Here is a 23,432-nt window from a genome sequence, read left to right as displayed (position 1 = left end):
CCGCATATTACAAGCCTGGTAAAGAAATGTGCGAGATGTATTTTGTGATTGTTGGGAGCGCGATAGGTTGTGTGTGTGTGTCACTGAATGGGATTGTGTGTGAGACTGACTGGGTGTTGGACGATGTGTACGTGTGGAGCTGGCATATCGTAATTAGCGCAATTCACTAAGAACCCGGTGGACTTCAATTCCAGCTTACGACCAATAGCAGTGGCAAATATTTATACTCGTGCTGGGCCCCCAACAAGGTCGACTCAGCCTTAAAATGAGTACCTGGTATGACGCTTGGGGAGACAAAGGTAGCCGGGTGGGTGTGGTGCTGTTCACACACCCCCTCGTGAATCTTTGTCTTTGTGTGAGTGACCCTGGGTCTCTGAATGACTGTGATTTTGTGTTTGGGCGGGACTGCATGTGTGGGTGTGTGTGCGGTTGGAAGCGAGTAAAGGTGAGTTTTAATGGCGAGTGATGCAATGAGCCTTTGTCAGCCGTGGCATCATTGTCCCAGTCACACGTTATAGGGGTGTGCGGATTCGTTAAACGCATCGAATCTAATTGGCAATTAGAATCTTGTACGAATCTAATTGGTAATTATTTGGTAATTAGATTCCTGCAAGGATTTATTATTTGCGATTTATCCAAAGGATATGCCGGCGCGTGACACGTGGTCTTCACGGGGCGAAAACGAGACAATGTAGGCAGAGTAAGGGGCCGTCCATAAATGACGTCACGCACCTGGGGGGGGGGGTTTGAAAAATGTGACGTCACATCAAAATGCGCAACTTTAAATAAATAGACAACACGTTCTACTTAATTAAATAGACTTTTTAATAAATGTTTTCTTCTACAACATCAGAGTGCAGCGGCACATTAAATACGCACTACAATGACAATAGTTTAAAGCGATTTTGGGGGGGGGGGGGGGGTCAAAAATCGTCCAAAATCGCGTGACGTCATTTATGGACGGCCCCCTAACCCCGTAGCTCTATCCGCCACGTGGTGGTGGTGCCTTGAAATCCGCGCGTCACATGCGCAGCCACGCCTCCACCCCACGTGGTTGCTCGCCCCGAGCGCGCCGCCATCTTGCTAAGGGAGAGGGGTGTTGTCTTGCGAACGTCATCAACGCGCTTCTGCACCCAACATGGCCGCACTCTGCGTGACGTCACGGGGGGGGGGGGGTGAAGAGGTGGGGGGGGGGGAGTCTGGTACCGGAAGCGAGTCGGAGACCAGGTGACAGACAGACAGACAGCAGCAGCCGCAGCAGCAGAAACTCCTCCACACGCAGAGCCGAGACTCCCGTCAACACGCCGAGACTCCACAAGACCAGGGGACCCCCCTCGCCCGCAGCCGGACTCCCACCACGCGAGCCGAGACTCCACAAGACCAGGGGGACCCACCTGCAGCCAAACTCCCGGCCGGACTCCCCCCCACCACCACCCCACCCCGATACTTCTACCCCAGCCAGTGAGACTCCACTACGCGGGACCCCAGCCAGCGAGTGACACCCCACTACTCCAAGACCCCAGTTCCCGGGGTCCCCCCCAGACAGTGAGACCCCCAGGAACCCAGCCAGACCGCCCCCCTACCCCACGCCAGCAGCGCGCAGGAGGATGGCGGCCGTGGCCGTGGCCGTGGCCCCTCGCGTGGACCCGCGCGCGGACTTCCCCGCGTGGCTCTCGGCCCAGGGCATGAAGCTGCCCTTCGCCCAGGCCATGGAGCGGGAGCTGGGGATCGGCGACTACGAGGACCTGCTGGCGTGCGCCGAGGACGCGCAGGTCACCCTGGAGCTGCTGGCCACGGCGCGCCAGCGCCTGCCCTTCGCCCTCTACGCCGCCCTGCGCCGCCTCGTCAAGACGGCGGCTGGGGCCTCCTCCTCCTCCGCCGCCTCCGTGGGGCCCGCGGGGGGGTCCCCACGGGGCCCCCCCGCGGGGGGGTCCCCACGGGGCCCCCCCGAGTGGCCGCTGCACGAGGCCGCCCAGCCCGGCCTGGCCGCGCTGCTCGAGGCCATCGTGGCCACGCTGCAGACGCTGGGACACGAGCTGCTGCAGTCGGCGCTCAGGTTCAGCGGCCTCCAACACGCGCTGGAAGACGGGGCAGCAGCAGCAGCAGCAGCAGGAGGAGCAGCAGCAGGAGGAGGAGGGAGCGAGGCGGCGGCCAGCCCCGAGGCCAGGAGGGGAGAGGACGGTGGCACCGGTGCGCGTGGAGGCCCCGGGGTGGGGTGGGTTAGCGGTGCGATGTCGTGATGATGGTGGTGATGATGGTGGTGAAGGTGGTGGTGAAGGTGGTGGTGAAGGTGGTGGTGGTGGTGATGGTGATGGTGAAGTTGGTGGTACTGTAGTTAGTTGACACAGTGGGGGGAGGGGGGTACAGATGGTGGGTGCATCTACCGGCCATCTGAGCCAACCCATCTCTTGTGTGCGATGGGTTTTTTTTTTTACCACGGGTTCCTCCGGTTTAAAAACCACACGAGGGCAAACTCAGTTATGGAACTGGACAAACAACCCAATACAAGACCCTCCCGTCATGATATAGTGTGTGTGTGGTATTGTGTGTGTGGTAGTGGTAATGTGTGTAGTTGTGGTAATGTGTGTGGTTGTGGTAGTGTGTGTGGTTGTGGTAGTGTGTGTGGTAGTGTGTGTGGTAGTGTGGTTGTGGTAGTGTGTGTGGTTGTGGTAGTGGTAGTGTGTGTGGTTGTGGTAGCGTGTGTGGTTGTGGTAATGTGTGTGGTTGTGGCAGTGTGTGTGGTTGTGGCAGTGTGTGTGGTAGTGTGTGTGTGTGGTAGTGTGTGTGGTTGTGGTAGTGTGTGTGGTTGTGGTAGTGTGTGGTTGTGGTAGTGTGTGAGTGGTAGTGTGTGTGGTTGTGGTAGTGTGTGTGGTTGTGGTAGTGTGTGTGGTTGTGGTAGTGTGTGTGGTTGTGGTAGTGTGTGTGGTTGTGGTAGTGTGTGTGGTTGTGGTTGGCACAGTAGGGGGGGGTACAGCTGGTGCATCTGCCAGTCATCTCAGTCAGCCAACCCATGGCACCTGGGTCTGTCCCGAGACCTCAGCGAGTTTTCGACACTTCACGTGGCCTTCAAAGTACACCTAGCCTGGCACAAGCGCCGTGGTAACGTCACCGTCACTTAGTGGCGAATGGCGGGTAATGGTTATTGGTAGTTGGTGGTGGTTGGGGGGTGCATTGATTTGTTGTTGTGGTGGTGGAGGGGATTGTATTAGTGATGTGCTGTTGTATTGGTTGTTGTGGTAGTAGTTGGCATTGTAAGGGATACAGGTGGTGCATCGGGCAGTCATCACAATCAACCCATGGCACCTGGGTCTGTCCCGAGACCTGCCAGCGAGCCTTCGACACTTCACGTGGCCTTCAAAGTGCACCTAGCCTGGCACAAGCGCCGTGGTAACGTCACCGCCACTTAGTGGCGAATGGTGGTTGTTGTTGTTGGTGGTGGTAACGATAGTTGTGGTGATGATAATAGTTGGTGGTGGTGATCTTGCTGGGGGTTGGTCGGCGATGATTGATAATGGTGATGTCCCTGTGTGCCGTGGGACAGTTTTGCTGTGGCCATCGGATGATGCTGTGTTTGCGGAGGACGAGGAGGAGGAGGAGGTGGAGGAGGAGGAGGAGCGAGGGTTGCGCGTGTGTAAGACTGAAGTGGTGGACAGCATGCAGGGTGAGTGGCACACAGCATGTGTGGACTAACACAGATACAACGCACCCATACAACGTATACAGAACACACGACACACATTTAGAAAATACCCCGCAAATGAACTAAGTTGCAGTGTGCAGTATAGAGCAATCAACGCCTGCCTGCTACAACAACTTGGCAGGACCCTCCTGAAAAGTAGTCATGAGGCTCAGTGAAGCATTACCGGGGAAACAAAATTAATGATACGAACACACTCGCACACTGCATATACAACACGTGTATGCAATATTAACACATTGCCTGTGTCATTTGAGGTGGAGTCGACCTAAAGGAGGCCCAGGAATGGGTCAGATGATTGTTACTTAGCGCAGTGCGCCAACTTCTGCATTACGAACTACCACCGTTCCACACGTGCATTCCTACGCTCACTCCTACGCTTGCTCTCCTACGCTCGCACTCCGACACACTCTCCTACACGCACATTTCTCTTACACTCACATTCTATCCGACACTGAGAGCATCCTACACTCACACTGCCCTACACTCACACTCTCGTACACTCACACTTCTACACTCACGCTCTCGTACACTCAATCTCCTGCACTCACACTCCTACACTCACGCTCTCGTACACAACACTCCTACACTCACTCTCTCCTGCACAACACTCCTACACTCACACGCTCCTACACTCAAACTCTCCTACACTCTCGCGTCTGCTGTGACGGTGGCCGCAGACGCGGAGTGCAGCGAGCTGGAGGACATCACGGCCGAGGAGGTCCACGCGGAGGGCCTGGGCTGCTCCGCGGGGCGTGATGGGAACAGCATCTACATCGCAGGGGGCACGTGGGCGCGCACCAAGCCGGAGCCCCCCAACCACGCCTACGCAGGTGAGCCCGCCCCCCACCCCTCCCTACACATGTCACTGAGCTTCCCACGCGGTTAGATGCGGTTCTTGACACATCCCGTGTCTCCGCGTTCCTGTGACGCTGGGTCCTTGTGTGTCCCCCCCCCCCCCCGTGCCAGACGCGGTGAGTGACGAGGAACTGGGGACGCAGCCGCTGGCGTCCCCGTGGCAAGAGCCACCGCCCCCATACCTGAAGATGAGTCCAGATGGTGGCGTCACCCTAAACTACCAGTACCCAGGTACAGCTCCGCCCTAAACTACCAGCTCCATGACTGCACTATACATCATCCGCCTGCACTACCAGCACCACACTGCTCTACCAGCTCCACCACCGTGCACTACCAGTACACAGATACCCAACCAAACTGCACTACCAGCTCCACCCTGCAATGCCATACCCACCACCGTGCACTACCAGTACCCACACTCCACCACTCTGCACTACCATACCTACCACCCTGCACTACCAGTGTGTGTATGTGTGTGGACGGTGGCGCCGCTCCCACCAACGGTCCCCTCTGTGTGCCATGGCGGCGGTGCTGATGGCGCCGTGGCGGCGTTGTCTGCGCAGTCGAGCCGTACGAGGTGGATGGCCGTGGTCCCCTGCCCCACTACTATCAGCCCTACCAGCAGCACCATCAGCAGGCCCCGCAAGGGCTGCTCGGCCACCCGCCGCACCAGCTGTCGCCCATCCCTGCGCAGCGCGTGCGCGACTGCGAGGTGTGCGGCAAGAACCGTCGCGTGCCGGGCGGGCGCAAGCGCACGCGGTACTGGTGCCCGGGCTGCAACGTCGGCGTGCACGAGGGCTGCTTCTCCAAGCTCGTGCACTTCCACAGAGAGAACCGGCGCGGGCGCCGGCCGCAGCACAACTACGAGTTCCCGCGATCGCCAATGGCCGCTGCCGTGCAGTGAGTGCCGGGTAATTCCCGGCGACCGCTCGCAGACAGCACCCCGCGGGACAGCGCCAGATGACACGCCGGGGATGCTGGCGCTGGTTTGCCTGCGGATGCCGGTGGTGACGGCGTCGCCGGCGAGCGACGTTGCTGGATGGATTGGTGCTGTAGGCGGCGGTTTCGGCAGACTGTTGCTGCTGGCGCTGGCTGGGGTGGCGACTGGCGTTACCGACAGCGCCAATGCTGCCGGTGCTGCTCGCGCTGGTGCTGCCGGCGTTAACAGGGACGCTGTTTGCACTCGCGGGGTCGATCTCTGCCGTCCGCATTCTGCAGCGCCGATCGCCGCAAGACAATCATCGGGTTTTGTACAAAAGACGGGGACTTGCAATGCGCCGAGGCCGGAGCCTCCTGTGGTCACCCAGCTCAAGCTGCCACACGAGTCTCTTGGGCAAGAGGGAGGGGGTGGGAGCCCAGAGGGGGAACGGGTGCCCTGGTAGGCCTCGGCAAGGTAAAGTAATTAACCCTTTTTACCGGGTAAAAGGGTAAAGCTGTCGACCATGCCAAGGGGTAAGGTAAAGGGAAGGGTAAAGGTAGCGCAAAGTATTACCCGGTAAATACCGTTTTCAATTGGAATCGTCGAGAGTAGTACCCCAGTAATCACCCTGTAATTGGCTCATTTGTATGGGGTAAGGGTAAAAGGTAGGGTAAAGGTAGGCTCGTTGTTTTTACCTTTTACCTTGCCGAGGCCTAGCCCTGGTGGGTGGGTGGGGGGGTACCCTGCCATTGATGGTGAGCCAACCGTGATGGTGGTGGTTGGTTCTGGCGCTTGTAAGGGTTCGGGCTGTTAGTGCCTGGGCTATCTGCTGGGTCAGACCCTACCCCCCACCCCCAGGCTACGTAAGAGTGAAGTTTAATATCAGGTCAGGTGTGGGAGATGGGTCTGGCCTTTTTTGGGGATGGTGTAAGAATTAATTTAATTGGATTGACAAGGCACACTTGAATATGATTTCAGAGCGCCATGCATGTAAAGAATGAAGGAATGAGTAACTGGGGAGAGAAAGGCTAAAGAGAGCGATAGAAAAACTAAAGAAGACCATTTTAAACAGGTGGGTCTTCAGCCGGAGTCTTAAAAGTTTCAACTCCGAAGTCTTCACGTCCAATGACAGGGAATTCCAGAGTCTGGGTGCCATGCAAACAAAAGCCCGGTCACTCCCGGGTTCAAAGCCTGCAGCGTGCTCACGCTGAGCAGGGCACAATTGTTAGATCCCCGAGATCTCAGTGGAGATTGTACGGTGTGAAAGAAGTTCAACGTACGTACGTACATACGGGGGAGCTTGCAGGTGAATCGTCTGGACGTCGGGTTGAGCCAACTCGCTTAAAGCGTTGAACACAAGCAGAAGAATTTTAAGCCCAACGTGGGTTTGAACTGGGAGCCAGCGCAAAGCCACGAGCACGGGGCGAGATATGGTCCCGAAACGGAGTGCGGATCAGCACCCTGGTGGTGGCTGTGTTTTGGACGGACTGCCAGTCGACTGAGGACAATAGTCAAGACGTGAGACAAAGGGCGCACGTACTCGTCTCTCGGCATCTGCAGGAGAAAGAACGTGGCACAGCTGGGCAAAATATTTCTTTAACGCCAGAACGAAGTCCTCGCAGCCTCGTTGAGGATGTGTGACTAAAAGGAAAAGTAACGTTGCAAGAGAACACCAAGGTTTCATATTTCCTATTTATATTGAGAAGATATTCAAACATCGATCACCAGATTGAAAGAGCCAACCTGGGGCAGTTGTTGGGGGGGGGGGCGAGAACGCTAGGAAGTCTCTAGTCCTTGTCGCCATTGAGTTGGGAGAAAATTCTGCCGCATCCAGGATTTCACGGGCAAGAGCGACGATGAAAGCGCAGCGGCCGAGGGTGTGGAATCCATTCCCAGTTGAACATGGATCCGAGCGCTGTGCCTATAGCAATGGTAACGTAGCCCTTGATGTTGGACAAAATCTGCCAACTGGGAATCATGTACACGCTGAATCAAATCAAACCCAGTGCAGGTCCGAGACATCGCGTACGACCGGGCTGTCGGGAGAGCTAAAACTGCGCGCGGTGATGTTATTCATAATGCAGGTGTTATGGGTCAGATCGCGTAAATATATAAATGTGTCGTTAAACCCGCCACCAATGAGTAAGGTTTGCCACGTAAACAGAACGTGCCAATTCGTTACTAGTACAGCACACCGGTGTGTTGAAGAGCAAAGCCACAACATTTACAACCTCTAACACACCGGTGTGCTGTACTAGTAACGAATTGACACGTTTTGTTTACATGACAAACCTTACTAATTAGCTGTGTCGGGTCGTGGCGGGTTTAACGACACATATTTACGCGATCTAACCCACAAAACGTATTATGGATATTGGTCGCGAAAGCCTACGTGTTAAGGTGACGTTATTGCACACCGTTTGAAAATTAGGATCAGATCCACTGCAAGACGATTTGCCAAAACGCACATGGCGAGTTCCAGCTGCTTGAGCAGCAGCGGCGGCGATGAAAACCGGTAGCGGGAAGCAGCCGCTGCAGCAGGCGGCGCCCGCGGGAAACAGACGTGAGGCCTCACCGCAAGAACTGGTCGGGTTGGGTCCGGTTGGGTCAAGGTCGCGCTGGGTACGGTCAGGATAGCAGGGCTCTGGTCAGGACAAAGAATGTTTGGGTCAGGGTTATGTTGGCAGTGGATCAGGGAAGGGTCAGGTCCGTCACAAGCTGTGCTGCAGAACCGGTGCCAAATGGATGATTGCTGCTGCGGGATATCGATCTCCAATAGGGCGATAGTCGCTGGCTTAGCTTTCTCAGCTGAGCACGTTTAACCGGGCCCACGGCAGCGAACAACACTGCCACGGCCCTACTGCTGGGGTCAAGGTCGGGGTCAAGGTCGACGTCAGGGTTACTGAGGCTCAGGCTCGTTAAACCGTGGGTCGAGACCAGATCGTAGTGGCGTCGGAGTTCGATGTTCACACGGTAGACCAAGTTAATCGTTTTCAAATTACCATTCATAAAACTTTTACGTGGATGAAATCCTAGCAGAGGAGTGATCCGTGAGTTTTTGTGTGTTTGCATTCGTGGGAGTTGACCCCGGAGTTGGGATCAGTGAGGCTCGATGTGTGGTGGTGCTGTGGTTTGGGCTGCGAGTTTGAGGGATGCGGGGTTGGCGTTGGGCTTACACCGACCGACGTCGTACGCACACACGTGGTGACAGTCGCCCAAACCCAAACGCTATGCTGACCTCACCTCAACCGTACAGAGGCTCAACTCTCAAGTCTCCACTGCTGATCCAGCCCTCACACTGACGACACACACACCCCCTTGGACCCAAACCAATCCGAAATCCACGTACACGTGGCCACACAATTTAACTTTGTTCATAACCAGGCAAGGGAGGTCCCAGAAAGGCAAGATTCTTTGGCAATACAGAGCCGGTGATAGAGAAGCTGCCCGACTGTGGGTCTGTAACGCAAATGCACTCGTACAATTTTTTATTTTTTCGTCTTCACCTTATAAATAACACAGCCACACGCACATCTCTCGCAAACATTACTTGAAAAGGCGTAGTACATTTCACTGGGCTGTCAAGCCCGTCGCTTCCACAGTCTCTGGGTCACGCTTGTGTGGTGACCTCACGGCAGCCGTGGCAAGTTGGCACGAGCGGCAGAGGCTCCGGCGTGGGAGCCGAACAGTGTAGGGGGGGGGGGGGGTGCCAATGGCAGAAGTAGCTTGAAGTGGTAACGGCGAGCTGGAGGTGATCGACAAAGAGCTTCCATAGCTTATTGGATTCCTCAGGTCTAAATAAAACATTCTGACTGCGTTGATGGCGTTGTTTGTGGTATGGCAGGTTTGTGGTGACAGTAGTGGCACCGATGTTGGTAATGTTGCTGGTAGCGGTGTGTGTTGATAGTGGTTTCACTACATTTGATTGGTGTTGGTCGCGGTGTTCCTAGATACTTTGGTGGCTTGGTGGCAGTGATGTTATGAAGTGATAGTGTTGGTCGTCGCTTTCGTAGCGCGTTGATAGTGTTTGGCTGTGCTGCTGCTGCTGCTAATTTTGCTGGTAGTGTCGATAAAATTGTCACTTCTACCGGCAGTAGCGCAAGTGTTACTGGTAGTCGCACTGACGGCGCTGTCACGTGCGGCCCCTCACACTCCGCCGTCCCCTTGAGCGCCGTCCCCTTGCGCGCCGGCGCCGTGGGGGGGCCGGCGCGGCGGCGAGAGCGCGGCGACGCCGCTGGCGTGGCCCTTGCGATGGTTGATGAGGCTCGTCGGGTGGATGAAGCCCTTGCCGCAGTCGGGACAGCAGTAGGGGCGTTCGCCCGTGTGGCGCATGCGGTGGCGAGCCAGATCCCCCGCCTGCGCAAATCTCTTCCCGCACGCGCCGCACGCGTGGGGGCGCTGCCCGCCGTGGCGCCGGCGATGGCGATTGAGGTCGGACGACTGCGCGAAGCTGGCGCCGCACTCGGGGCACACGTGTGGCCGCTCGCCCGTGTGCGTGCGCGCGTGCCGCGACAGGTGGTGCTTGCGGTTGAAGCGCTGGCCGCACTCGCCGCAGCCGTACGGCTTCTCGCCCGTGTGGATGATGCGGTGCTGCACCAGGTGCGAGTGGGAGCCAAACTCCCGACCGCACTCCTCACAGCGGTGAGACTGGGATAACACGGAGAGACACGGGGATGTGCGGGGGGGGGGACACTGTGGTGACAGGGAAATGTTTGGACATGTCTGAATTAATTTCGTTTGCAGGGATGAATTAAATTATTAAAATAGATTTGAATGCTCATGATACATGCATCAAATGGTGCACGTATGATTTGAAATCAATAGACAAAGCCCAGCGTAGACACCATAGAGACCAACCCTCGATACACTCAGTTACGCACTCCCTCTCCAAACTCACCCCCACGCACACATCGACACCCCTCGTGCACTCGTCCCACACTCGTCCCACACCCGTATTGCATATTCACCGCTTTACCCCGAGACTCACCCCACACTCACCCCCCGCCCGCCCGGTGCAGGGTGATCGTCACGAGCCGTGCTCACCCTGAAGGCTCCTCGCTGCTGCTCCCCTCCGCAGTGTGCCCCCTCCCCTGTCCCCGTCGCATCTTCGCCGGCTCCCTCGCCCTCGCCACGCCCCTCCTCCTCCCCGTACATTCCGCTCGCCTCGATCCACACGAACGGCGGCGGCCCCGCTGGGGGGGGGGCCTGCTCTCCGCCGGGCCCCGGCTCTCCCCGAGGGACGTGCTCCTCCCCCAACGGCGAGGGGCCCCTGTCCAGGGCCACGGGCAGCCGCTCGGGGTCCGTGTCGGAATCGTCGTCGTCGTCGTCATTGTCGTCGGGGCCCTGTGCATCCTCCAGGTTCCCGTCATCTGAGGGAGGGAGGGAGGGACCGAGTGCAAGATCATGTTTATATTGTCTAACTCGAGAGGCCAGGATGGGAGTCTCGTTGGCAAGAGTGACCGTGGTCACGAGCAATGGAGCAAACAGAACATTGGACCGGAGTCGCAGGATTCTAATTACTGCACAAACCAATATTAAGGAAAATAATTTCCTGAAACTTAAGTTGGCTCTGACAAATTAGGAGGTACGTATATTGACGAGGGCTACGCCTGTGGGCAGTGTTGCAAGTTGGCCAGGAGATGGCTTACAGCAATGGATTCTTGAATCAATCCGTGGACCGTTGAGATATATCTCTTGTGTACGATGGGTTTTTTTTCCCGGGTTCCTCCGGTTTCCTTCCACACGAGGGCAAACTCTCAGTAATGGAACTGGCCAAACAATCCAATGTAAGACCCTCCTGTCGTGATATAGTGTGTGGTAGTGTGTGTGGTTGTGGCTTGGCACAAGCGTCGTGGTGAATTGCGGTTGTGTTGTTGTGGTTGTGGTAGTGTGTGTGGTTGTGGCAGTGTGTGTGGTTGTGGTTGGCACAGTAGGGGGTACAGCTAGTGCATCTGCCAGTCATCTCAGCCAACCCACGGCACCTGGGCCTGTCCCGAGACCTCCTGTCGGCGAGCCTTCGACACTTCACAGTGGCCTCAAAGTACGCCTGGCCTGACACAGGTGCCATGGTGACATCACCGTCACTAAGTGGCGAGTGGCGGGTATTGGTTGTGGTCGCGTCTCACCGGGGTCCAGTTCCTCCTTTTTGACATCCCTCCAGGACGCCGCGCCACCGTCGGAGCCCACATCCACACCGTGTTCCTCCTCTTCGCATCGTGCCAGCGCACCTGAGGCACACGGGGAGGGGGCCACAAGCATACATCGCGTATCAACCACCACCGTGCGGCAACTTTAACCACACCTGCATCTACCACCACTAAGCCACAAACCCACAACAAACACCACCGTTACCACACAAGCACCCATCGATCGCCACAACAGCTTTCGCCATTAACCCACAGTGACTAAACCACTGCAATAACCATCACCACAACACAAACAGCACTACAACCGCAACAATGCCTCCACCACCACCACTTCACAAGAACTAATCCAAAACGCAACCACGAATATCACAGCACCAGAACTGACACAACCACCACTTAATTCTAGATTTGAAGCTTTCGTGACTGCAAGGATTCATACTCTTAGTTCTTTCGATAAAGTCACGTAGATTTCTAGTCACGTAGGTACCTACGTGACTTTACCGAAAGAACTAAGAGTACAACCACCACTACCACCACCGCTGCCAACCCGTGCCGTGCCCCCCCCGCACCCCGTTTCACACCCCAGGCAGTGGGGAGTGCGGCGAGTGGCTCGGGGTCTCCACGCGGCGATCCGGGCGGGGGCTCCAGCGACGATGATGACTCCGTATCTGCAGGAACACGGTGGGGGGGTGGGGGGGGGGCACATGAGACAACAAACTTTTTATTTTACCAGATAAGGCCCACTGAGCTGTATAGCTCTTTTTCAAGAGTGGCCTGGCTATCACAAAGTGGCTTTTCGTCATCTGGAAATTTACATCAGTCGCCAAATACTCTTAAACGCACGGTGATGTACATTCTGAATTGTGGAGGGATAAACCGGTGGACCCCGAGGAAAATCCACACGGCCACGGGGAGAACATGCAAACTCCCAATATACAGCAGGCGTCAGGGTGGGGATGGCACCCACCACCTCCTGCATACCAGGCGAGGTAGTTAACATCTCGCCACCGTGACACGGTGGGGTCGTGAGCCAACGACGCAGCTGAGTGATATTTTTAAACAGGTCCGATGCCGCCCCTTGCAACCAACCCTCATTGTGCAGCGTGATGATGGTCAACACAACCGCCATGAGCTACACCTTCATCCAGCAGTGTGTGTCGAACTTGTTTCGTGCCGTACATAGCCAACCGTTTTCATCGGAGGTACGGGATAAGACAATGGGATGCAAGTTATCGATAGGACTTGAATTTACCTTGTGACAACCCATACGCTTAAATCATTACTCTTCCATTCACACTCCGACTATCTCGCTCGCAACACCACACGCTCCGCTCCCTACCTCACACCACACTCACTGTCTGACCCACTCCTTCATTTGAACATTCTATCTCACACCCTTTCACGTTCACCAACACACTGACACCCTCAACCCCATAGCCTCATTCTCTCACCCACTAAAAAAAAAGGTAAAAGATCCCCCGTATAGCCTGAACAGACGGTTAGGGCAAGTGCTGTTAGCGAGCACCTATGAAGGCCGGCACGTGGCACACGAGGGGGGGTGGGTGGCCAGCACCACGCCTGGCCACCTTTGGCTCCCCAGTGGCGATGTTTACACATCGCACCAGGTACTCATTTGATGCTGAGTCGACCTAGGGGAGGCCCACGACCGAATCAGATAATCGCCACTGATGTTGGCCGTGAGCGGGAATCGAACTCGTGTCGCCGGGTTGGAAGCGGAGCGTGAAAACCGCTGCACTACCGCTCCCCCCTACACACACCTACACACACACACCTACACACACACACCTACACACACACACCTAACCGCTGCACTACCGCTCCCCCCTACACACACCTACACACACACACCTACACACACACACCATACACACACCTATTCACACACACGTACACACACACCTACACACACGCACCTACACACACACAACTACACACACACCTACACACACACCTACACACACCTACACACACACCTACACACACACACACCTACACACACACACCCACACACCTACACACACACACCATACACACCTATTCACACACACCTACACACACCGTACACACACACCTACACACACACAACTACACACACACCGTACACACACCTACACACACCTACAATGAGACATAGATCCCCCGTATAGCCTTAACAGACTGTAGGGGCAAGTGCTGTTAGCCAGCACCTATAAAGGCCACCACGGCACACGAGAGGGTGGGTGGCTAACACCACGCCCGGCCGCCTTTGTCTCCCTAGCGGCGATGTATACACACAACACCGGTTACTCATTTAAGGCCGAGTCGACCTAGGGTAATCCCAGGACCGGGTTCAGATAATCGTCCCTGGTATTGACTCCCCACGAGCACGCGGGTGGTGGTGACGGTAGTGGCGGTGTTCGGTGCCGATGGATGCGCGTCTCTCACGGGGGCTGTGCTCCGTGGTGGCCCGGTGGGGGTAGCGGCTCCCCCCGCCGGGGGGGCTGCCTCCCCCCCCGGGGGGGCTGCAGGCCCCGAGGGCCTCCAGGGCGCTGAACCTCCTCACCGACGCCTCCAGCTCGCGGCCGAGGCCGCGCAGCGTGGCCACGATGGCCTCGAGCAGCGCGGCCAGGCCGGGCTGGGCGGCCTCGTGCAGCGGCCACTCGGGGGGGCCCCGTGGGGACCCCCCCGCGGGCCCCACGCAGGCGGAGGAGGAGGAGGCCGCCGCCGCCGCCGTCTTGACGAGGCGGCGCAGGGCGGCGTAGAGGGCGAAGGGCAGGCGCTGGCGCGCCGTGGCCAGCAGCTCCAGGGTGACCTGCGCGTCCTCGGCGCACGCCAGCAGGTCCTCGTAGTCGCCGATCCCCAGCTCCCGCTCCATGGCCTGGGCGAAGGGCAGCTTCATGCCCTGGGCCGACAGCCACGCGGGGAAGTCCGCGCGCGGGTCCACGCGAGGGGCCACGGCCACGGCCGCTGCTGCTGCCATCGTTGCTGCTTGATCCAAGGGGGGGTCCCCTTCCTCCCCTTGCCGGGCTGGGACCCCTGACGCGGGGCCCGGCTACCCCAGGGTCCCCTCCACGCGCGCGGTGCTCACAGTGGACGCCGCTCCTCCCTCCTCCCTGCGCCTCCCCTCTTGCCCTCGATACCCACGACCGCCTCTGTTAGACTCCCCCCCCCAATTCACTGCTGCCCCCACGCGACTCAGGGCCCCCCTCGCCCCCCCCTCTCTCTCTGCCCCCCCCCCTCTCTCTCTGCCCCCCCCCCCTCTCTCTCTCTGCCCCCCCCCCTCTCTCTCTCTGCCCCCCCCCCCCTCTCTCTCTGCCCCCCCCCCTCTCTCTCTGCTCCCCCTCCCCCCTCTCTGCCCCCCCCTCCCCCCTCTCTGCTCCCCCCCCTCTCTGCTCCCTCCCCCCTGCCCTCCTCCCTCCCCCCTCCCCCTCTCTGCTCCCTCCCCCTCCCTCCTCCCTCCCCCCTCTCCCCTCCCCCCTCTCTGCTCCCTCCCTCCTCCCTCCCCCCTCCCCCCTCTCTGCTCCCTCCCCCTCCCCCCTCTCTGCTCCCCCCCCTCTCTGCTCCCTCCCCCCTGCCCTCCTCCCTCCCCCCTCCCCCCTCTCTTCTCCCTCCCCCCTCCCTCCTCCCTCCCCCCTCCCCCCTCTCTGCTCCCTCCCCGCTCGCCCCCCCCCCTCCGCTCGCCCCCCCCCCCGCTCGCCCCCTTTCCGTCTCGACCCCGGTGGCTCCGGCTGCTCCAGGTGCACGCGCCGCTCCAGCGAGACGCCCGCTCATTCGCCGCGGCTCTCGACCAATGAGCGCGCCGCTTGCTGAGAGGCAGCCGCCAATTGGCGACCGGGGTCCTCTGGGCGTCTCCATGGCAACGAGTGGCTTGGAGCCTGCAGGGCACAGGTCTCGGGGCCCTGCAGGCGCCCAGAGGCCTCGGGGCCTGCATGCCCAGAGGCCTCGGGGCCTGCATGCCCAGAGGCCTCGGGGCCTGCATGCCCAGAGGCCTCGGGGCTTGCAGGCCCAGAGGCCTCGGGGCCTGCAGGCCCAGGCCTCGGGGCCTGCAGGGCCAGAGGCCTCTGAGTCTGCAGGCGCCCAGAGGCCTCGGGGCCTGCATGCCCAGAGGCCTCGGGGCCTGCATGCCCAGAGGCCTCGGGGCTTGCAGGCCCAGAGGCCTCGGGGCCTGCAGGCCAGAGGCCTCTGAGTCTGCAGGCGCCCAGAGGCCTCGGGGCCTGCAGGCCCAGGCCTCTGGGGCCTGCAGGCCAGAGGCCTCGGGGACGTGACACGATCGACACGGAATGAGAAGATGTATTACTACCGGAGGAATCCGAAGAGCGATAAAGCTCTTGTTCTCTCTCGCACAAATGTCCAGTCAGGGAGGGTCAGAACGTCACGATAACAAAACAAAAAACACGAGACGAGTGCAAAATGTTCGAAAGGTAAATTAGCCGGGTTACTCTCCAACCCGTTAGTGCTGCACTTGTAACGCATTTTGACGTTTTGTTAACGTGACACCCCGAATTGGTTTAACACGCAGAAGGATTTCACGACCAACATTATCCATCAGAGGTTTTCGGGTTAGGTCGCGTTAATATTAATGTCGTTAAACCCGCCACCACCCGACAGCCAAATGTAAATGTTCGGGCGTGCTGTACGAGTAACGGATTTGCACGTTTTGCTTATGTGACAAACCCTTTACTAATTGGCTGTGGCGGGTGCAACCACACATTTATATTTACGCGATATAGCCCCAAAAAAACATCTGGATTCATCTTCTTGGTTCTTTCTGTAAAGTCACGTAGAAGGGAAATAATACAAATAAAACAATAAAATATTTAAAAAAATAATATTAAAAAAATATTATTTTATTGTTTTATTTTTATAATAGAAATAAAAATAATAAAATAATATCAAAATACTTTAAATTATGTTTTATTTTTATTACTTTATTATTTCCCTTCTAGGTGACTTTACCGAAAGAACCAAGACGATGAATCCCTGCAGTCACGAAAGCTTTATATCAAAACACCTGGATTATGGACCACAGAGGAACTGGAAAGAACCCCACTCAATAGAGGACCCCTAAGCCGCGTTCCAGGTGTCAGCCGAGGCAATGGCCCCCTCCAGCCTCTCTTTCTCACCCTCACACCAAGACCACGAACATACTTTGATAAGAACACGTTTTTATTTGGCGGAACGTTTTTAAAACCTCGAAAAGCATTGAATTTAATTTAAACCAAACACCACCTTTCGATCATTTGTCCCACTAGGTAGGGCCCATTTCCAAGTCCTCTCTCTCCGCAGTCTTTGATCTATCGCCATCTGCACAGTAACACTGCAAGTTCTCATGTTCTTGCTGACAACTTCTGTCTTCTAAGAGCTTTCTCCTTCACACAATTTTCATGATCTGAACTTTCATTCAAATGCTTTCCGACTTTCTTCCCATTTCTTTAGTGTTCAGCTCTCGAGTCATCCATGAATGATGGCCTCATCACCACCTTATCCACCATTCTCTTAAGATGAATTTGCATTTTCTTGTCGCACACCACTTCCATCTTTGCCTCGTTTATTCTGCTGATGATCTCTTCATCGATCTATCCAACCAGTTTCACTTGCCGGTTTCAGTCGTTCTCCTTTGAAAATGCACGACATGTACTTCTTGCTGATACGCACCTCCGATTTGCACGGTCTGCTATGTACGGTGCAAAAAAAGTTCAACATATATACGTAAACAATGCCACTCCAGAGTGTACCGCCATGCTTCCATGTCGTTTCACCTCTTCACTAAAAACGTACCCCAGGGGACATCCCGTTATCTTTCCTTCGAGAATGTATTTAGGAACAGCGCGAAAAGGAATGGGCTCTAAACCAACTCTTGCTTAACTCTAACCGTGAATTATTCCCTCGTCGTCATCCCTTAATTGTTTTGCACAAACTTCAAGTATAGTTTCGGTAATAGTCGCTGCCTCACGCACCATCATCTTACTTCTCTCGGTACTCAACGAACACAAGGTGGAGATTTTTTTCCATTTCTACCTGTACTGCTCTACCAGAAGCCATACCTTAAAGATCGTATCTTTTGTTTACCTGCCCGGCATGAAGCCAAAGTGTCGCCAATTTAAACTTCACGTCTCAGTCTACGATCGATCGTCCTCTTACATAGCTTCAAGGAGTGGCTCGTAAGCTTTATGCCTCCATTGTGCATCTCAATTCTTCTTGAATATGGGTAACCATTCATGATAGAAGTTTTTGGGTTAGATCGCGTAAATGTGTCGTTAAAACCCGCCACCACCCGACTAGTAAAGTTTGTCACGCAAACAGAACATGCCAATTCGTCATTAGTACAGCACACCGGTGTGTTGGAGAGCCAAGCCACAACATTTACAATCTGAGTACGTTTCGCCAATAATTACAAATAGCTTCATCAGGCGACAGCCAGATTTGTGAAGTCTAGCTGTTTCGTTCCTTATAGAGGCGTAGATGTGTTGACCACCCTTCTGCGCTCTTGCACAATGATGGGCGGCGGGGTGGGATTACTGAGGCAACCGTACATTATGCATGTGCATTATGCATGTGCATTATGCCTCCGCCCATCCAGGCTTCCTGCATTCTGAACTTGTTACAAGAGTTGGGTTAGGCGGCGCATGCCTTCGATCCCCAGTGCTTTCCTGTTGGTAATCTCTATATTAAACTCTTCCTCCTACCAAGGGCATCACCCACTTTCTCCCCTATCGGTTCTACTCACACCATTGGTTTATTGCCTTTTTGCTACAACTTTCTATAGGGTTCTCTTCATTTATGAGTTTCTCAAAGTGCCTTTTTCAACAGTCCCCGATTATCATTTTTTCTTAATTTGTCAACATTTGAACTCCTTTGTCCTTAATGAACCACAGTGTCTATGACGTGCCTCTCCAGAAACTTTCCCAGTCAGTATACATCATTCTCATCTTACTTTGAACTCCAGTCGGTTAAACACATTTTCAAAGGCTTTGGTCTCAGCTTCCGAACCCAAACACTACCGCTTACAAAAATATCTTGCTGTGGCAAAAACGAACCAGAACGTCCGCCTTTGTGGGGATTAAACTCTGTCCATCATCACCGTCACCATCATCATGAGCCCCAGGCACCATCGGCGCAGTGCCCCTCCCAATAAGTGCCATCTTCGCTCCTCCATGATCTCACGTTCACCATCAACTGCCAACTCCAGCCGTCTGTGACGAGGTATCCATATAACGCGGAGCGTCCAAATAAATTACACCAACTAGGCCTGGAGATCGTTCGATGAGGCAGGCGGCAAGGGCCAGAAGAACAGGAAGCCTTAAGAGTCCTCTGACGTTTATGGTGATCGGAAAAATGACAGCAGTGGGCAGGGCCCCGTCACGTGAGCTCAGCCATGAGTTCTGCTATCCCAATGTGCTGTTGCTGCTGTTCATGATGCTGTTGCTGCTGCTGTTCGTGCTTGATGAGGTGGTGCCAGCGCAGGTGCGTGCGAATGTGGCGTGTGAGGTTGGACGACTGTGAAAAGCGCTTGCCGCACTCCTCACACCGGTACGGCTGCTCGCCCGTGTGGGTGCGCCGGTGCCGGCTCAGGTTGCTCGACTGCGTGAAGCGCCGTCCGCACTGGTCGCACGAGTATGCGCCCTGGCCGCGGCCAGTGCCGCTCCCCTCCCCGTCGGGCTCACCGGCTCTGCCAGCCTCACCAGGACCGCTGGAAGCAGCCGCCGCTCTGCCCGGCCACCCCACGCTCTGATGCCTGCGCCGCTGCTGGTGTTGCTTCTTGGGAAGGTGGCGCTGGTAGTGGCGGCGAAGTGGGGCCCCGAGGAGCATTTCGCGCCGGCTCGGGAGCAACACTGGCAGCTGCTGGTGCTGGAGAGGAGGGCCCAGCATGGGTGCTGGTGTCGGGGCCCTCAACACGGCCTCCCTGGTACCTGGGCAGCTGTCGTTACCTGCGGTATAACCGCAACGCCATCACTGATACCATCACAGACACCAACACTACTACCACCACCATAACCGCACACACAACGATCACCTAAAACAACATCACTTTTACCATCACCAATAACACCAATTAGATCACCACCATTGCCACCAGCACGATCATCACCACATCACCAACACCACCATTATCGTCGTCACGACCGGCAACACTACCACTACTATTTACATTCTACCAACACCATTATCACCAATATCATCGCCACCTACAACCCCATACATACTATCAACACCACAACCACTGTGTACGTGTTGTATGTGTGTGTTGTGCAAGTGTGTACATGTGGTGTGTTTGTGCGCGTGCGTTTCCTCGCATACCGGCACACACGTGCTGCGACTCCACAGTCTCCAACTTCACTTCCGGCCAAATGTCTGCGATGTCCTCGTCCCTCGGGCCCTCCAACTCTGAACACACAGAGATCCCCCAGCACGCTATGGCCTACCAAAGCGAATGACGACAATACGCCGTCTGCAACGTCCACAGCGGTCGTCACGTTTCCGCTAACCTCCCGCACACGTCACCAAAGTTACTGGCAATCGAAGCGTGTGGAGTGGGCCCCGTGATGTCTCCCGGAGATTCGGCAGGGACCCACCTTCCCACATCTTCTCCGTCTTGATGTCCATGTTGGCCCACATCGGCCGCACGTCCCTGCCCGGGCCCTGTGGCCCCCACTCGGGGCCCTGGCCCCGCAGGTCCTGCAAGGAGATGTGCTCTGCCTCATGCTCCACCACCTCGTCCTCCAGGACCCCAGCCTCCAGCTGCCCCTCCTCATCCCCTGGGTCACAAGTGGCTAACGAGCCAATCACAACACACAACATTCACTCACTGCTTTCAGGCCAAGATGTGAAATCATGCATCAATTAAAATAGATTCTTATGATTCAGATTCCGAAATTGATTTATGTAAATTACAACTAATGTTCAATTAGGCTGATGAAGTGAATTTGACTGTACAAACAAGACAAGAGAAATTTTGTATTCTTGAATCAGACTTCTAATCATGACAATTTATCAAATCACCTGTTCCATCATGACCACACGCTTGTGGCTGCGGTGACACTAACGTCCACCCCACGTCCACCCCACGTCCACCTCGCATCCTGAGGCCTCACCGAGGGGTGGGGAGCCATCGTCCACCACGTCGTTGAGCATCCACATCCGCGGCAGATGGCGCTCGTTCACAGCCACGGGGCTCGGTTCATCCCTGCATGGCGACGCCTGCCCCAGCAACTCCTCGCTTATCACTTCTGCAGCATCTGCACACCACACGGGCACACAAAGATCCCCCGTGTATCCAACACAGGCTGCTGGGGCAAGTGCCGTTATTGAACACCAGGGAAGGCTGCCACGGCTCACGACACGAGGGGGTGGTTTGGCTAGCAACACGCCCAGGCACCTATGTATAGCCAGTGATGGTGTTTATGGACGTCACCAGGTACTCATTTTGAATGCTGAGTTGAGTACAGGAGGCCCAGAACTGGTTCAGATAGCTGCCACTGATGTTGGCCCTTGGTGGAAATAGACTGCAGGCAGGTTGCCAGTTTCGTAGCACAGTGTGTTAACCACTTTACTACTGCTCCCCACAAGTAGATATATATATATATTACACACACAGACAACAGGTACACATGTTTTTATATCTACCGAAAGAACCAAGAATATAGGTACACGTGAACTACATCTGTAAAAATCTGCGCCAGAACTGTAATCATGACGATGACAGCAAGAGACACAAGTGTTGGTGGTAGTGTTGTTTACTATGGTGGTACTTCTGGTGCCGGGATGGATGGTTGATTATTTTAGTCAGGGTGACACAGGCATGACCCCACCTGGTGCGTTGTCAGCGCCTGTGACGACAGGGCTCGGGAAGGGGCTGGCGTCGCGCACGGGATCACGGACACCACTGAACGCCGGGTCCAGCGACCCAAACTTGTGCGCCGACTGCAGCAGCTCCTGCCCCAGCGTCTGCAGCATGGCCACGATCATGTCGAGGAGGTCTCGCAGGGCCAGGGGGTTCTCACATCCCATTCCCTCCCGAGCCCTCCGGCTCCCCGAGGAGTCCTCGGCCGCTCCGGCCGCCGCCTTGACGACGCGGCGCAGGGCGGCGTAGAGGGCGAAGGGCAGGCGCTGGCGCGCCGTGGCCAGCAGCTCCAGGGTGACCTGCGCGTCCTCGGCGCACGCCAGCAGATCCTCGTAGTCGCCGATCCCCAGCTCCCGCTCCATGGCCTGGGCGAAGGGCAGCTTCATGCCCTGGGCCGAGAGCCACGCGGGGAAGTCCGCCCGCGGGTCCGGTCCTGGCAACGCCGCGCTGCTGCCGCTCAGCATCGCCACCGCCATCGCGAGTCGAAGTCTGCGGGGACAGAGGAGCGCGGTGCCGGTTACAGACTCCACCCTCGTCCACGACGAGAAGTCCCAACAGGCGGCATCGGCTTCAGGAGACGACACGGAACTTGATCCCTGCTGACCGGTTGCAAAATGTGTTACTTGCCGTGTTGGTGAACTGCGCCTCCCATGCAGTGCAACTCACACAACTCTAGCCACAACGCCCACATTAACCGTGAAAGCAAGTCAAAGTAATGTCCTGCGCAAACGAGCATTGAAGCCGTGCTCATCACCTCTTTTAGAGCCCAAGTCATCGGTAAAAATTTCACATTCCTATGTCGCGGGCGAGTCTTTCCAGAGTACCAGTGTCGACTTCGCCACGAAGTTGGCGATCATGTTTGCGACGCCGGGGGGTGATAATGGGGTTGAGTCAACAACACCGCCCCAACTGCAACCGAACCCAATAAACCCACTTGCACTGCACGATGAAGCATGGCTGTCGCGGGAGCGCGAAGGGCAGGGGTAGAGAGAGATACACGAGGGCAGGTCAAGTGCGGGGGGGGGGGGGGGGGTGTGCAGAGGGCAAGGGGCAGAGGAAAGAAGGGCAGGGAGGTGGGGTAAAAATGAGAGAGGGGTATGCAGGGGCATCACTAGGGTTGGTGTCACCCAGTGCGGTAACTCATGGTGCCATTTAAATAGCTTAAATGTAATATTTCTTAAACTATATGAATACTAATATTGTTTAGTTAAATATTTCTACATTGAATAACAACATTAGTTACATTATTGGTAACTGAGCAGAACCCTTTTTTTATTCTTCTCCTTTACCTTTAATTACGACTTAATTCTCAAAAAAGTAATTGATATAGATTCACAAATACTAATCACCACAATATTGTAGCTAAAACACCAGAACATTTGACAAAACCAGCGACTATAAAAACACGCGCAGCGACGAACACAGCAGCACGTGCTCGCGGCACGTGCAGACGAGACCACGTGACTCGTGGCGTCACAGTAGTCGCTGGGTAACCATGACAGCGTCTGACCGGAGCGCATTCGAAGGTTAAAAAAGTGAATTAGCACAGAGATTTAGCCTTGTAGGTATATCGATACAGTACGTGTAAGCTGGGCTTACGAAAATGTTTGTTGTTGTTATAACTGCTGGGATGTTTTATTAAAAAATAGAATCAATGTCTGCTGGAACACCCCCTCTGATGGTGTCACCCCCCCCCCCTAGTGACGCCACTGGGGGTAGGAAGGCGGAGGAGGAGGGAAGTGGGGGGGTAGGGAGGGGGGGTTAGGGCGGTGGGGGGTGGGGGAGGAGGACGTGGGGCAGGCGGTGGCGGTGGTGGGGGGGGGTAGAGGAAGAGGAAATATCGATCAGGACCCTTTAGGCCCAGGATCGGGCCCGGCCTCGGGATCCATCGGAACCGCACCGCCGACCCCCAAGGACCCCCCCCCCCCCCCCCCGCGAGGAGCTGAGAAAGGGGGTCACCTTGAGAACCCG

At 56.1% G+C, this 23,432-nt stretch overlaps 2 protein-coding genes across 2 annotated transcripts; one reads left to right on the top strand and one right to left on the bottom strand.

Annotated features, from left to right (window-relative positions):
• Positions 1 to 1,222: 1,222 nt before the first annotated feature.
• On the top strand, positions 1,223 to 8,849 carry LOC133346396 (uncharacterized). The gene is made up of 5 exons (XM_061557920.1): positions 1,223 to 2,190; positions 3,542 to 3,661; positions 4,378 to 4,530; positions 4,667 to 4,786; positions 5,119 to 8,849. The coding sequence occupies exons 1-5, from the start codon at positions 1,608 to 1,610 to the stop codon at positions 5,457 to 5,459; spliced, it is 1,317 nt and encodes a 438-aa protein (XP_061413904.1). The 5' UTR covers positions 1,223 to 1,607; the 3' UTR covers positions 5,460 to 8,849.
• Positions 8,850 to 8,945: 96 nt separating this feature from the next.
• On the bottom strand, positions 8,946 to 22,454 carry LOC133346323 (uncharacterized). The gene is made up of 11 exons (XM_061557818.1): positions 21,430 to 22,454; positions 20,713 to 20,856; positions 20,194 to 20,391; positions 19,919 to 20,039; positions 18,983 to 19,538; positions 15,318 to 15,857; positions 14,066 to 14,672; positions 12,190 to 12,288; positions 11,600 to 11,701; positions 10,518 to 10,843; positions 8,946 to 10,121 (listed from the first exon to the last, which is right to left on the bottom strand). Exons 1-11 carry the CDS (start codon positions 21,935 to 21,937, stop codon positions 9,621 to 9,623), a joined length of 3,702 nt encoding a protein of 1,233 aa, XP_061413802.1. The 5' UTR covers positions 21,938 to 22,454; the 3' UTR covers positions 8,946 to 9,620.
• Positions 22,455 to 23,432: the final 978 nt, after the last annotated feature.

The sequence above is a fragment of the Lethenteron reissneri genome, chromosome 24, assembly GCF_015708825.2.
Source record: "Lethenteron reissneri isolate LAM-NWPU_2019-01 chromosome 24, ASM1570882v1, whole genome shotgun sequence".
NCBI classification, from domain to species: Eukaryota; Metazoa; Chordata; class Hyperoartia; order Petromyzontiformes; family Petromyzontidae; genus Lethenteron; species Lethenteron reissneri.
The sequence above is the reverse complement of the archived record's forward strand: the minus strand, read 5'-3'. Positions and strand labels throughout refer to the sequence as shown.

Coding starts and splice junctions, on each gene's coding strand:
- LOC133346396 (XM_061557920.1), top strand. CDS start 1,608: ATGGCGGCCGTGGCCGTGGCCGTGGCCCCTCGCGTGGACCCGCGCGCG. Junction 3,662..4,377: donor AGTGGTGGACAGCATGCAGG/GTGAGTGGCACA, acceptor CGGTGGCCGCAG/ACGCGGAGTGCAGCGAGCTG. Junction 4,787..5,118: donor CCTAAACTACCAGTACCCAG/GTACAGCTCCGC, acceptor TTGTCTGCGCAG/TCGAGCCGTACGAGGTGGAT.
- LOC133346323 (XM_061557818.1), bottom strand. CDS start 21,937: ATGGCGGTGGCGATGCTGAGCGGCAGCAGCGCGGCGTTGCCAGGACCG. Junction 20,392..20,712: donor CGATGGCTCCCCACCCCTCG/GTGAGGCCTCAG, acceptor TTGGCTCGTTAG/CCACTTGTGACCCAGGGGAT. Junction 10,844..11,599: donor AAAGGAGGAACTGGACCCCG/GTGAGACGCGAC, acceptor TCCCTCCCTCAG/ATGACGGGAACCTGGAGGAT.